The sequence below is a fragment of the Fusarium pseudograminearum genome, chromosome 1, assembly GCF_000303195.2.
Source record: "Fusarium pseudograminearum CS3096 chromosome 1, whole genome shotgun sequence".
In the NCBI taxonomy this organism is placed as follows: domain Eukaryota; kingdom Fungi; phylum Ascomycota; class Sordariomycetes; order Hypocreales; family Nectriaceae; genus Fusarium; species Fusarium pseudograminearum.
In genome coordinates, this window is record NC_031951.1 from 9,188,388 (window position 1) to 9,202,878 (window position 14,491).

Consider the following 14,491-nt stretch of genomic DNA (forward strand, 5'->3'; position numbering starts at 1 on the left):
GGGGGGGGGGGGGGTGAAGCCGTAAAGTTGATCTGGCTGAGGCGAGCTGGGCGCTGCTCGATTGTCTTTGTGAGCAACAGTCAAGAGGACGGAAGAAGGGTCCTAAATATCGAGTCGGAAGACAACTGCGGCTCAAAGCTATCGTCGTGATCGAGCAGATCGAAAAGGAGTCGATCGCTATCCTATCCTGTCCTGTCCGGAGTTGAGATGGGGCTAGAAGCCGAGCGCACGTTGGTTCTCAGGCCGTAGTGGGAGGCCTAGATTCTGTCGCCAAGAAATGAGGGTCTCGGAGGCGGTTGAAGAAATGGATAGAGGAACCCGAAATACTCCTTTTCAGAGATGCAATCAGGTCGCGAAGTTGTCAGGAGTGCTAAGGCTGAGCGCTGCCGAAGATGATGAGTGGGGGATTTGTCCTTGTCTCTTTCACGACTTTTGGCTGGTTAGGCGCGGACAGTGGACTGAACGGTGGAGGGCGGGGTCTAGTCGGCGACAACGTGACGAGAGTGGCTGGACTTGCGCTACGGGGAGTTGCAGGCGCAAGCAAAACACAAAAGGACGATGACACTGAGCGGCAAACCAGGGGAGGAAAAGGGGGCAGAGGAGACAATTGCGATAGAACTCAGGCCTGTTTTATAACCCTGATGAGCCTGCCCGCCCAGCGGATTTTGAAATTATGTATCTGTACCTGAAATCCAGTGGGCCACTTATTCGTCGTAAGGAGAGCCCAGGCAGGTCATGAAAGGCAAACATTCATCATCCATGAACGCCCGAGTATAGGTAATATTATACCTACCTATCCCGTCTGCTGGCCTATCTTCTAAGGTACACACTGTACCGTAACCTCCCAAGAGGTCCAAGCCCAGGGTAGAAGTCCAAATCGAAGCCTGGGGACAATGCCCTGGTTGACTGACTGGCCATGTGCTGTACATTTGAGACGATTCACGCTTCGGGATTCGTACATCCATTGGGCTAGAGTTGCGATAAGATAATGAAGTATGGTAGGGGTAACAATTCATTAGTCCACATGCTACTTGATGCGACACGTCAAAACCAGTACTCGGCTTTACCCTACTTGTCAATTAACTTCCCACCAATTGCTGCGATCACAATGATCGCAGCGTGTGAATTGTGCGAGGGACTGCAAAGACAGACTTGCTTGGAATAGGGGAACAACCGTATGGGTCAAAAGGTACCAACGACAACGGACGATGGATCAGACGCTGGGTGATTCAGACGACCGCAAGTCAACACTTGGACCATCACCTGAGTTGTACTTGCTGATGAGAGACGCGACTTTTCATCGATAAGGAAATGACTGATACCAGAAGCGTTCTGCTCCGAAATAGTAGCTTCTGCATGCACAAAACCATTCTTGAATGCCTAAAGCAGTGACTCCTGTGTCTTTAAACTACTAATGTCAATTGAGTTTTGTCATGGAATATGTGAAGCTCAAGAATCGTGATTATGTAACTTGCACGGATGGCGGATCGGAAGCGGAATATCTCTCTCCGCTCTGTCATCCTTGCCAGGCGCGACAAGGCTGCACGTGTAGCTCGCTCTGCAGCGCAAAGGCAAAAATTCCCAAATATCATAAGCTCCCGAGGAAAGGCATACACTTCATAGCTCTCTACTTCATTGTCTTTCACTACAATCACGACATCCGAGAGCCAAGACATCTATTTCCATCTGCCTGGTCTCCACACCGGAACCATATACAACCAAAGCAGACAAAGAAAGCTTTGTTGCCTGCGCGGCAGCATCGCAAGTCGCCAAGATGAGCAACAGCATGCGCGACTTGATCTCTGGCGAGGCCGAGCTTGATGACGAAGAAGAGGATGAGTCCTTTGATGAGCGTGGTGGACAGCGCAGAAACAAGAATGCTGTAGAAGATTCAAGTGAAGAGGAAGAAGACGACGATGATGAGGAGGAAGCTCGCAAGGTTAGCGTGGTGACAAACATTGACAATTGAATAGCTCCTGATGTTTTCTTTTAGGTTCGCGAAGGTTTCATCGTCGACGAAGATGAAGACGAGGACGAAGGCGGCGAGTCCGATGCAGACGTGCGACCCTTACACAAACGAAAACGAGAGCACCGCGATCGCGAGGAAGAGGCACAGTTAGACGAGGACGATCTGGATTTGATCGGTGAGCAGTTTGGCGAGCGACCTAAGCCCGCAACACAGGTAAGTCGCCCCGGCGCCAATCCAATCGACTAGCCCGTCAGTACCCCTAACTTTTTCGAATTCAGTCCAAGTTCAAGCGCCTGAAGCGTGGCACTCGCGACGAAGACCGAGGCAATCAACGCCGTGGCCTCGATGACATCTTTTCCGATGAGGAAGATGATGCAGGCGAACAGCGGGCATACAACAACAGGTCATCGTACCGCCAGGCCGACGAGTTTGACGATTTTATTGAAGAGGACTTCCCCGATGACCCTGAAGAACTGGAACAGCAGCGAGAAGACGCCGAGGTTGCCCGTCCCAGAGATCGCGTCATCGGAAACATCGCCGACACCGCCAATCTGGACAAGGATGCCTTGGATGACATGGAGGCCATCTTTGGTAATGGCGAAGACTACGATTGGGCACTGCAGATGGAAGAAGAGGAGGAGGACCGCGAAAGAGAAGAACAGGCGATAGAGTTGAAGGACGTATTCGAGCCTTCACAGCTTAAGGAGAAGCTCTTGACCGACGAAGACAACGAGATTCGGTTTACTGACGAACCCGAGCGATTCCAAATCGACCGAAAGACGTTCAAGAGCTTGCAACTCACGGCAGAGCAGTTCAAGGAGGAGGCACGCTGGATCACCAACCAACTTTGGCCCAAGAAAGGTCTCGCCTCTGACCTGCAGAGCCCATTTGGCAAGGCAGTTGGCAAAGTTCTCGAATTCTTCATCGTCGACGAGGTTGAGGTGCCGTATGTGTTCCAGCACCGCAAAGACTACCTGCTCCATACCAGGAAGACACGAAATCCGAATCGCGATGATCCCGATGCGCCCGAATATGTCATAAGCGCGGACAAGTTGTTGAACCAGGACGATCTGTGGAAAATCTTAGAATTGGACATTAAGTTCCGGTCTTTCGTGGACAAGAGAAACGCTCTTGAGAAGACGGTCGACAACCTGAAAGGAATGGAAATTCATGACGCCATGGTGGATGAAATGATTCCCGAGGCGACAACTATGGAGGAACTTCAAGACTTGCAAGATTACCTGCATTTCCAATATGGCCAACAATTGAAGGACCTTGCTGCACTGGCCGGTAATCTCTCCTTGACAAAGCGACCGGGTTCAAAATCCAACTTGCTCGAGAGAGTCCGCCAAGGCAAGGCGTATGGCTTTGTTCGCGCCTACGGCATCTCGGCAGACCAACTTGCAAAGAACGCCCTGCGACATGGAAAGAAGGTCACCCCTGACGATGATGCACAATATCCTATGGACTTGGCGGACAGCTTGATCGATGACGTTTTCAGCACAGGCGACCAAGTCATCAGCGCAGCCCGACAAATGTACTCGGAAGAGTTATTTGCTAGCCCAAGAATGCGCAAGCATTTCCGAAACTCATACTACCAGGCCGCTGAGATCAGCTGTCGGCGAACTGAAAAAGGACTGCGCAGAATCGACGACTCCCACCCATACTATGAGATCAAGTACTTACAGAACCAAGCTATTGCCGACCTGGTTCATCAGCCAGAGCTTTTCTTGAAGATGATGAAGGCTGAAGAGGAAGGACTCGTCACTATCAAGCTAGATATGCCTGCTCGATATGATTTCCGACAGCATCTCTACCAGGAATTTGAGTCCGAAAACTTCAGTGATCGAGCCGAGCAGTGGCGAGAAGAGCGCAAGAAGGTGCTGGACGTCGCTTATCCCAAGCTGGAGAAGATCATCGCAAAGAATGTTAAGGAAGTCATCCGTACTTTCTGTCAAGATGAAGTACTCAAGATGTGTCGGGAGGAATACGCGAAGAGACTTGACCAAGCGCCGTACAAGCCCAAGGGCATGATTCTGGGCACTACACCGCGTGTCTTAGTTCTCTCCAATGGTATGTCCGACCCCGCCCGTGATCCTATTTGTTGGGCATGGGTAGAGGAAGACGGGCGAGTGATCGAGCAAGGAAAACTGGGAAATCTTGCTCGAGACGAGCGCCAGCGAGAAGAGTTTGAAGAACTCGTGAAACGCCGTCGACCCGATGTCATTGGTGTAAGTGGTTGGTCTGCTGAAACGACCAAGTTGGTGCGTGACCTGGAGGGCTTGGTCAACGAGAAGGGTCTCATGGGGCCTGAGTTTGAGGACCCTGATACCAATGACTACAGAACGGAGCCCTTGGAAGTCGTGGTGGTGAACGATGAGGTTGCTCGCTTGTACAAGGACAGTCCTCGCGCCCTTGCCGAGCACCCGAGTCTTAACCCCATCACGAGGTACTGCGTCGCCCTGGCGCGTTACATGCAGAACCCCATGAAGGAATATGCAGCCCTTGGCAAGGATGTTTCTTCACTTTCTTACCACCCTTGCCAGAACCTCCTCCCAACGGACAAGCTGGCCAAGTATCTGGACTCGGCTATGGTAGACATGGTGAACCTCTGCGGTGTGGATATCAACGAGGCCATGAACGATACTTACACTGCCAATCTTCTGCCTTATGTTTCTGGACTGGGACCCCGAAAGGCCACAAGTGTCATCAAAGCTATCAACGCCAATGGCGGCGCTGTGGGAACAAGAGACGAACTCGTGGGCGACCCTGATAGTGGCAAGCTGCCTGTTGTTGGTCCAAGGGTTTGGAACAACTGCGCAAGCTTTCTTTTCATCGAGTACGAGGCCACAAACCCATCATCTGATCCACTAGACAACACACGTGTCCATCCTGAGGACTATGAATTAGGCCGAAAGATGGCTGCCGATGCTCTTGAGCTCGATGAAGAGGATGTCAAGGGCGAAACGGACGAGAATGGACCTGGAGCCATTGTTCGCAAACTTTTCAAGATGGACGAACAGGACAAGGTCAATGAACTTGTACTCGAGGAGTATGCCGAGCAGTTGGAGAGGAACTACAGCCAGCGCAAGCGAGCTACTTTGGAGACGATCCGTGCTGAACTCCAAGCCCCCTACGAAGAACTACGAAGGAACTTTGCTCTCCTGTCAGCATCGGAAATCTTTACCATGTTCACTGGCGAGACCAAGCACACTCTTTGCGAGGGTATGATCGTCCCCGTCAACGTGCGGGTTGTCAAGGATGACTTTGCCATTGTCAAACTTGACTGCGGGATCGAGGGCCGAGTCGAGGGCCACGAGGTCAGCCACCGATCGTCCATCAAAGAAGTGCTGAGCTCTGGACAAACGGCCCAAGCCAAGATCCTGGATATCAACTACAAAGACTTTATGGCGAAACTTTCCATGCGGGACGATGCGCTGCGTGTTCCCTACAAGCGACCTATCAACCTCGGTCGGGATGGATGGGACTATGTCCTGGAAGCTGCTGACAAAGAGGAGTTGCGAGAAAAGGATAAGACAACCGGACGGACCCAGCGTGTCGTCAAGCATCCTAATTTCAAGCCTTTTAATGGTCTGCAGGCCGAAGAATATCTGGGATCCCAGCCAAACGGCGAGGTTATAATTCGACCTTCGTCCAAGGGTAATGATCATCTGGCGGTCACCTGGAAGGTCGCGGATGGTGTGTTTCAACATATTGACGTTCTCGAGATGCAAAAGGAAACGGAGTTCGCAGTGGGCAAGCTGTTGCGCGTGGGCGGTAAGTACACATACACCGACCTGGACGAATTGATCGTCGAGCACGTTAAGGCTATGGCACGCAAAGTGGAGGAATTGATGCGGCACGATAAGTACCAAAACCGATCTCGGGGAGAGACGGGTAAGCTCTTACACTATACTGAAGTATTTATATGTGCACGATACTAACTGTACGCAGAGAAATGGTTAACGACTTACATCGATGCCAATCCCACTCGATCGACGTACGCTTTCTGCATCGATACTAAACATCCTGGATACTTCTGGCTGTGCTTCAAGGCTAGCAGGGCAGCCAAGGTGATTGCGCTGCCAGTGCGCGCAATTCCGCAAGGGTTTGAGCTCAAGGGCTATCAATATCCTGACATGCGAGCGCTCTGTAACGGATTCAAGCTACGTTATCAGAATGAATTCTCGAAAATGGGTCAGCGCTAGGAAATGTTGGACATTTATCATCATAATTAACGGCAGTGGGTGGGTGTATTAGAGGAAGACTAGCATATTATTTTATCACGCAGAATGTGTATTTTCTTTGGCACAAAGATGAGGCTGCGATTGTATGATTCAGGCGCAGGTCTATGATCGTTTTCTTTTTTTTTCTTTCTCAAAAGAGCAAGAGGGTGTATTAGAAGTCGTATTACAACGACGAGGAGAAAATAAGGACAGTAGCTAAAATCAACTAATTTGATATGGATTTGTGATAGACTGTTTTTATTCCTGATTGTACGAGTTGAAACGAGACGTCTGCCGAATAACTTTGCCATGACCTAGGTACTGATATAAGCATTGATGCGAAGCCCGTCGAAGGTTTGCAGCAGCATTGTGAGTATGACATTGTAGAGAAAACATTTCACATCTCAAAACTTTCGCTGCAAACGACCTATCTGAGCATAGGTACCATGCTTTGCTCTTGTCATGCCACCGCAAAAGCCAAGCACTTGTGAGGAGAGGTTTGAGAAAGTTCTTACTGAAAGAGTCTTTGGCGGTGTAAGCCAGACCTTGAGTCAGATGATCATCATCAATTCTTCAATAAGACAATCTGTTGTACATAGTCTACTCCTAGCGGTGGCCTTTCATCAACCAGGATGTCTACAGAATTCGTGCTCCGTAGCATGGTGTTGCGTGATCACTGGGAGTAAAGGACACCTGTCCTCTGCAGAGAAACAGGCAGCGGAGGCCACTCGCGAGCTCGAACCTATGATGGAGTCCGGGCGATGATCATGAGACCTCCGGCTGACTCCTTATCGGTGTTTCGAGAACGGAGCGGGTTCCATTTCTGTTGGGATAGAGCGAAGACATCAGTGGCAAGTACGAATCTATCTACCTACCTACCAGGTCAGATCCTCTCAAGACTTCTGAGAACAATACAAGGTGAATTGATGCTTGTAATTGGTGAGATTGTAGTGATGTGCAAGATGGGTCGATGAGAAGAGTCATGTGCACCGTGTGTGAGCGCCGAGTCAGTTTCGCTGAGCCCCACGGACGATTGAGTCGGGGAGCGGTATCGGACTTGTTATGAAGTCAGAATTGGGCTAGGGATGGCAGAGTAGAACTTGGCAATTGCCTCCTTTCCCAGATTCTAAAGTTCCAATCCACCTTGTAGTCTCGTCTGGAGGCGTGGAGCTCTGTCGACAGATACAAAACGTCAGGTACAGTGAGAGATGCTCTTACTAACCTAATGTGGCACTAACGAACGAGCTACACCAGTGCATATGAATTGGTATCTATGTACTTGCTGTATGGAATAAGGGGATTTGGTACAACTATCCGATGATTTCGGTCAAGGTTCCTATATCAAAGCTATCGCTATCAGCGGCATCACTGAGGTTATGCCGGTACCTGGACCCTACCCCAGATCCCCGTAAGCTTAAAGCGGGGTATTTGAGTCGTTTGTCCGCCCAAAAACAGTTCCAGCCAAGCCACAGACTAAGACCTTGGCGTGGAAGCATGGCGACGTCAGTGCTTGTTTTGACCGATGCTAGATCCCTACCTACCTACCTACCTACCTACCTGTATGTTCAGCATGAGATCAGTCAGTCACCTTGTAATGGGTTTTTGAACAAATAACATGGTGTTACTGTAGAAACTGCCAACTCTTGCGGGACCATGAACTGTTCAGCACGAACCAGTCCGTTACCAAGAATACTAGAAGGCCGTACCTTCTAGCACACGGAGCAAGCTTTGTGGGAGGACAGTAATCTACTAAGGTATGGAGAAGATTAAACATTGAGCACATGGTCGTACTGCAACAACTTAGTATACCCCCTCTATCCCCTCAGAGCTCAGAGGCTGGGTCAAATTGCATGACATTAGACGGAATCTGGATGCCAATTGAGCCCATTGACCGTGGTAGAATGTCATGAGGCTCCTTATATACAATCCGTATCGAATTGTGGTCACTTTTGCATTCGAATTGACTCCTGGTCCAAGCTACTAATTCTGAGCGAACTACTAACTTACTGGAATGTTACAAAGTTGCTCCCCCGCAATTGCAACGTTCTCACTCTGAAGCATGGGCCACCTCAGGAAGTTGAATTGGACCACAGAGTTCGGCCACCGGCTGCTTGCGCCAGGTCACGCGATAGACGGACGGGATGGGACAGCGCGACCCGCCTTGACCGGGGTAGGTACTGTCTAGCTCCACCAGTAACAGTGGGCCCTGGACGCTGTCGCACTTGCCTTGGGAGGCCATCATGGTGGAACATCTACGATGTATGAGCTGACTCCTCCCGCCTTTCCCTCCTGTAATTCGCAATTGTCCAATTGGAAAGCTCCAGTCTGTTGGGGGAGCTTCGTCAGCGTCCTTAGTAGAGGTAGCTATTCTAAAAGGAAAGGGCTGGATTGCGACTAGGCAGTAGGTGGGAAGGAAACATCCGTCTACGGATGACCTGATTGGGCACAGTGTGATGCCATCACGCATCTGTTCCTCGCGTGACTCTCAGGATATAAAGGCAAACTCTCCTTCCCAGGTTTGAGTAATGTCTTGCACATAAATCGGTTCTACTCTTCGTATCTCTTCTGAATCATCAATTGCCTGCCTAGGCATCTCTCCACTTATCAACATACCAAACTACTCGCGAACTTTCCTCTTACACCTACCTACCTACTTACCGGATCAACTTCGCAACCAGTTAAATACTGTCCACTGCCTATCCGCACTCTCTGAGAATACGAATTGGCACTGTAACATCGCCTTTATCAATCCAAGTCCCGCTTCAAGAAGTGTCTCGTTCTTGATCATCTCCCACTGCGAGGGCAAGCGACCTTTGACTGAACTTGAAGCAACAACATCACGTCTTACGCATCCCATACATATCCTCAATTACCGCACTCGCAAATCACCTCGCGCTAATAACTACACCCTCTCCATCCTGCAAAAGTAAGTTTCTCTCACAGTTTAGTCGTTACATCTTCCCTGCCCGCCTGTTCTCCCCGTCCTCCGTATACATGCCTTTGTACACGGAGTACTTGGACACCCCGCACTTCCTTAGACTCACTTGCACCCGGAGGGATCCTTTGCTCTTGTTCACTGGCGATTGCTTTTTGGTGACGTTTGGCGTGGCATCCAATCCTATAAAAGGCCGTCCAACTCCTCCTTAAGTCGTTGCATCTCCTGGCCCCTCTTTCCATCATCATTGTCCTATCTACCGTATTGCTTTATCGCCACAACAACAATAACTCTCAACCTCTACTTCCTATCGCACGCCTCTCTCGCAAACCGTCACAAGTCAGCTTGATGCCGTTCACCCAACATACAATAGTTACTGACAACGCTTATCACAGTGACCCGATCTCACAAGGCCAACGACCGTGACCACAAGGGCATCGCCGAGGGGACTATGCTCCCCACGGAAACTGTCCCTCGCTTCTTTGGTAAGAGCGGCTTTGCCGACGTTGACCCCAAGAAGGTGAAGAAGGACGGCTCTGGTCGAGGCAACTGGTATGTTAAACCAAACCACCCCCTGTCCACTTGCCCCACAGTGCACTTACACTACTTGCAGGGGAACTGTCAACGATGACATCGCTGGCGAGCAGTTCACCTTTACCAATACCCGCCGCCGCTCCAACAGTAGCAGCTTCTCTCATGTTACCGATTTCAAGACTAAGTTTGAGGTCAACGAGCCCGAGCCCGTCTTCGAGGAGTCGCTCCACGGCCCTGAAGAGGAAGACCATGAAGACCTCACCAAGACCGACTCTTCCGAGAGTGGTCGATCCTCTTCTTGATCGATCTACTGTATCCTTACTGAGAGATCGGTATTCACTGCTGGTCGCTCTGTATAGTGGCAGCGGCACATGAGGGGGATGATATGTATTGAAATTGTGATGGACGTTTGATCTCTCATTTACAACTACGAAACGAGATGCGATGAAACGAATGGAAACCGGAAATTATAACGCTTTTACAGCGGCAACGACGGATCAAACAATTTAGGGGCTATGGTAGCGGTTATGGATGGAGATAAGAAACTCAGATCTCCACGAGGATCATGGCTTTTACGACCGGCTGCGAAGTTATCTTCCAAGCGGAACGATGTATTACTTGTATCACTATCTTAATTAGCTTTGACATCGAAGCGAGCAACGCAGCTGGGCACAGCTGATGGACATCAGACAAAGACACTCAACTAGTAAGCTACGTGAAGTTGAACTTGATTTTATATGATGTCCTTCACCTTCATATGAACATTCCATATCTTGTTTCCCTGTCCCGCTGGCTCTCTTAACATGATGGACTGGCAGCTGCCCTCAGTGCTGATCTCTCGGGTGCTGCAACGACTCGGACGTCGCTATTAAATCCGCGAGGACTCTGGTCTCTCCTCTGGGCTTAAGCTTATGCCGTGCCATTCTCACTTCCATGGAACTGACTTCAAAAGTCTTACTGTATGGTACTTAGTGACGACTATTGTCATTTGTTACACTCTACGATTGTGTCAAAGTGATGTGCTTATAGCACATCTTTGGGTCTAGTACCCCTTCCATCCCCATGCTCAGTAAACCCAAAGATAAAATCATTTACTACGTTTGTACCTGTCTTGAGTTGACCGGATTCCCAGAAGCACTTGTAGATCATCAAATGGATGTCGTTCTCCTTATCGCTATCAGCACTACATAGTACAATGCCATGCTCTCTGGTGGAGCACAGCTCCATCGCCATGCAGAAAGCCCGCTGCAGTGCCGCTAAAACTGCAGGGGGCTTCGCCATCGAGCAACTAAACCCCCAAAATTAGCTACGAATACTCAGTTTGCCAAAACATGTTCCATGGAACGGCCTAATCATAGAAAAAGAATCATCAGCTTCTAAGATGTACCACTTCATTCTAACTCCCTCCACTGAAGCTTCAATATTCGCCTCTTAAACTCCTGCCTTGGTTGCCAAGCTTCCGACCCTGCGTGTGTTTCCAATCAAGCCACCAAGGCTGAGGAGGCTGAGAAGTGATCCGTGCGTCAACACCCTTCAACTCAAGGTCATCGAAATTTTGTAGTTGCGAGGCTGACATTCACACATTGAATTCTGTCTACATCATTTCGCGACATCTTTTGCGATACCCTTTGATTCATAAGCTCATCGCTTCTACTCGGACACGCCAATCGAACCTCAACACCGGTGATGATAAATTATTAACCCGAAATTGTATCTTCTTAAGCCACACGCGTCCCAGTCCCAGAACAAATCATTACCATGCCCGTCGCTCCTGCTTATCACGAGTCTCTTCCTTGTAAGCTTATATACTGTGCTTTAAAAGTTCCTCGGCCCTCTCTTGCTTACATTCTCTATAGATGTCGACCAGGAACCAACCCCGGAAGCCCTTGCCGCCGCCCGTGCCCTGATCACCGCTGAAGCATCCTCTCAAGCTCCCCAACCCTCCTCCAATACAGAGCCTTCTTTCTCTCCCGCGATAACAGCTGAACTCGAACGTGTTTCCAAATCTACACCGCTTGCGCCCCTAGACTTGAGCCGGTACGAGGCTCCATCCCCGAGCGCTCCTCCCGCGACCGCCCTGCCAGCTGCTGCTGTAGCCCATAGCTATCTCTCCTCGCGTCTCACAAACCTAGAGCTTCTTGAGAAGTGGGGGAAGAATGCGTGGCTGCTGGGAAACCACGGGCTCGAAGCAGAGCTCCAGGCTCTCGAACGTGAGTTAGCAGCTACCAAGCGCGAAGTCGACATCGTGAATCTGGAGAGGCAAAAGAGACAGACCGCTGTGGGCGCTGAGATCAAGACATTGGACGATACTTGGCGCGCTGGTGTCGGTCGAGTGCTGGAAACCGAAGTTACTGTTGAGGAGCTGCGGAGGAAAATCCGAGAGGAGTTGGCAAGACGGGCTACATAGAGCCAGGAGGAATAACGCACCGAGATGCAACGCGAGGACAGTGACAAATAACTAATAGGTGTACTTACGGTGACTTTTTACACTTGGCGTCTTGATACCAGCATGTTTTACGTTTGGTTTCCTGAGGAGAAGATAGGAATTGGCAATACATCTCTCTTGGTCTATCTTATCACCTGGTAGATATTCACAGAATGTCGCAAATTCCTTCATATCATTGAGTGGGGAGCAGCTGTATCGTGGTAATAATGATATCAACCAAGGTATCTGGTCACTAGCCATGCTTGTCTCAGGAAAGCGAAGGTGGGAGAGAACCTCTCAAAACGCCAATCACAAGTGAATTCCTCTGCCAATCGTTTCTGAATCCAACGTGCCCCAACTGCGTTCAATATACATACACCCAAACCACGAGACAACCTGAACACCACTCAATCTTATTGATAAACTTTGCTACTTCTCCACATGATTGATGCAGTCATTCCTTGAAGCTCTGTCCTTCAATCTAGCCGGTGTGAAGTGGATCCATCTCTTCAACACCAGTTGCAACACCTTGATACTTGGTCCTTCGTAGAATACCTTCGACAGGACCCAGCAGTCGCTGGAAAGCGTTCTTTCCCAAGCTTCCAACCTTGACTGGTGACGCAGCAACGATACTAGCTGCTCGCGGGGCGTCGTTGAGTAAGGCAAGCTCACCAAAGTAATCACCCTTCTTGTAGTGACGGACTTTATTGTCAGGCTGGCCAATGTATGCATCCGCCTCGCCACTTTCCAGCAGATAAAACGCATGGCCAGGATCTCCCTCGTTGATGATGATCTCTCCTGGAGCAAATTTCTGTGTTTCCAACGCATCCGCAATCTTGGATCGCTCGTATGGGTTCAGGGTCGAAAGGAGAGGCACTTCTTCGAGGAAGCTCTCATACATGCGTCTCCGAGCAAAGGTCGACTCCATCAAGATGCGGCGGAAAGTAACACGATCGAGTGCCCACACAGTGCAGCCAGGCTCGGCAGAAATTACAGTCGCAGCTCGAGGTGCATTGTACATCAACGCCAATTCACCGAATGAGCCACCAGCTTGGATGTTACCAACTTGGTTACCCATACCATCGGGACCGGGCTGCAGCGAGCCGCTGGGGTTGACATATACGTCAAAAGATCCCTTCTCGACGACATAGAAGTAGTCGCCAGCATCTCCCTGGCTGATTACCTATCATATGTTGTCAGTAAATAGCCCCAATCTGCACTGGTCGAACTTACCTTGATGCCCTTGGCTGGTATCGGCTTTTCGACAAGGGCACCCAAAATCTGAGCGCTCTGTTCATCCTCCAGATGGCTGAAAAGGAAATTGCCTTCGATGGCATGCTTGAGACGTTCGATCTGGTCCGGGGTCTTCTCATGAAAAGGGGGTGACCAATTATCATAGGAATCGGCACTGGGTTTCAAGGATTCCGCAGATACTGAAGTTCGGCGACCGAAGTTGTACTGGGCCGGGTAGCTATCAGGGTTTGGGACGTTTCGCGACGCAGAAGGTGCTTCAGCAGAAGAGTCACCGCCAAAGCCCCCGCCAAAGGGGCCCGAAAACATGGAGGCCGAGTTTGGTGATGCTCCGAAGCGAGCGTTCGTAGGCGATGTGATGGTGTCGTTTTCTTCCTCTTCCTCAACAACACGATGAATTGCATTGTTTGTCCTCTTACCCCTGTCTGTTCCAAAGGGGTTGCTATTCTCCCCAAAGGGGCTGGAGAAAGGGCCGGACATGGTGTAAGGTAAGATGCAATTGGCGTGACTCGAAATATCAGATATTATGTCGTCGAAGAGGCACAAAATCGATGCCAGTCGTAGTGTGAGGGGTATCGCGGGGCGAGTGGAGAGTACTTATTCGTTGGCAATGGTCTGTATTTGACTCTGGTAAGTTTCCGTGTGGCAAAGACGTAGAGTCTGAAGTGAAGTCGTAACTGTGCTTATCTCGAGAATTTGGGATAGAGGAGAGTGCCAGGTGTGAAATATATAAATGTAGCAACGAGTGGCAACGTGATGCCGTCACACGGATGAGGGAGCTCGACTTACAGCTACTGCGGCGCTCTTGTAGATGATCACAGACAGTCTTGAAAGTATGTCAGTCAGAGCTGCAGATGAAGCCAGGGACAAAGATCAATGAACAATGAAACGACAAGGGATGTTGCGTGCAGGAAAAGTTCCGGGGCATGCACTAGAGGTGAAGCTGGACGTGGGCTGCAATCCACGCTTGAAAGTGACGTGTTGTGGCGGGGCCTAGATCAAGACCCTGGTACATAGCCCATGCATAGCTCAAAGGGACAAAAGCTGCTTAGACAGGGTAAAGGGAAACACAAAACTTCCAGAACATCGAGCCTTGCAAGGAGCAACAAAGATAACCCAGACCTATAGTTGACGCACACAAACGTAACATT

At 50.0% G+C, this 14,491-nt stretch overlaps 4 protein-coding genes across 4 annotated transcripts, besides 1 other annotated feature; 3 read left to right on the forward strand and 1 right to left on the reverse strand.

The window, feature by feature from the left end:
- Positions 1-1,774: 1,774 nt before the first annotated feature.
- FPSE_03083 (uncharacterized protein) lies at positions 1,775-6,177 on the forward strand (the record flags this gene model as incomplete). The annotated part of the gene is made up of 4 exons (XM_009256202.1): positions 1,775-1,939; positions 1,994-2,182; positions 2,248-5,866; positions 5,924-6,177. The coding sequence occupies 4 exons, from the start codon at positions 1,775-1,777 to the stop codon at positions 6,175-6,177; spliced, it is 4,227 nt and encodes a 1,408-aa protein (XP_009254477.1).
- Positions 6,178-7,727: 1,550 nt separating this feature from the next.
- Positions 7,728-7,754: a microsatellite.
- A 1,827-nt stretch (positions 7,755-9,581) lies between these two features.
- FPSE_03084 (uncharacterized protein) lies at positions 9,582-9,966 on the forward strand (the record flags this gene model as incomplete). Its single annotated transcript, XM_009256203.1, has 2 exons — positions 9,582-9,682; positions 9,744-9,966. 2 exons carry the CDS (start codon positions 9,582-9,584, stop codon positions 9,964-9,966), a joined length of 324 nt encoding a protein of 107 aa, XP_009254478.1.
- Positions 9,967-11,422: 1,456 nt separating this feature from the next.
- Positions 11,423-12,071, forward strand: FPSE_03085 (uncharacterized protein; the record flags this gene model as incomplete). The annotated part of the gene is made up of 2 exons (XM_009256204.1): positions 11,423-11,459; positions 11,521-12,071. The coding sequence occupies 2 exons, from the start codon at positions 11,423-11,425 to the stop codon at positions 12,069-12,071; spliced, it is 588 nt and encodes a 195-aa protein (XP_009254479.1).
- A 499-nt stretch (positions 12,072-12,570) lies between these two features.
- On the reverse strand, positions 12,571-13,820 carry FPSE_03086 (uncharacterized protein; the record flags this gene model as incomplete). The annotated part of the gene is made up of 2 exons (XM_009256205.1): positions 12,571-13,272; positions 13,323-13,820. The coding sequence occupies 2 exons, from the start codon at positions 13,818-13,820 to the stop codon at positions 12,571-12,573; spliced, it is 1,200 nt and encodes a 399-aa protein (XP_009254480.1).
- Between the last annotated feature and the right edge of the window lie 671 nt (positions 13,821-14,491).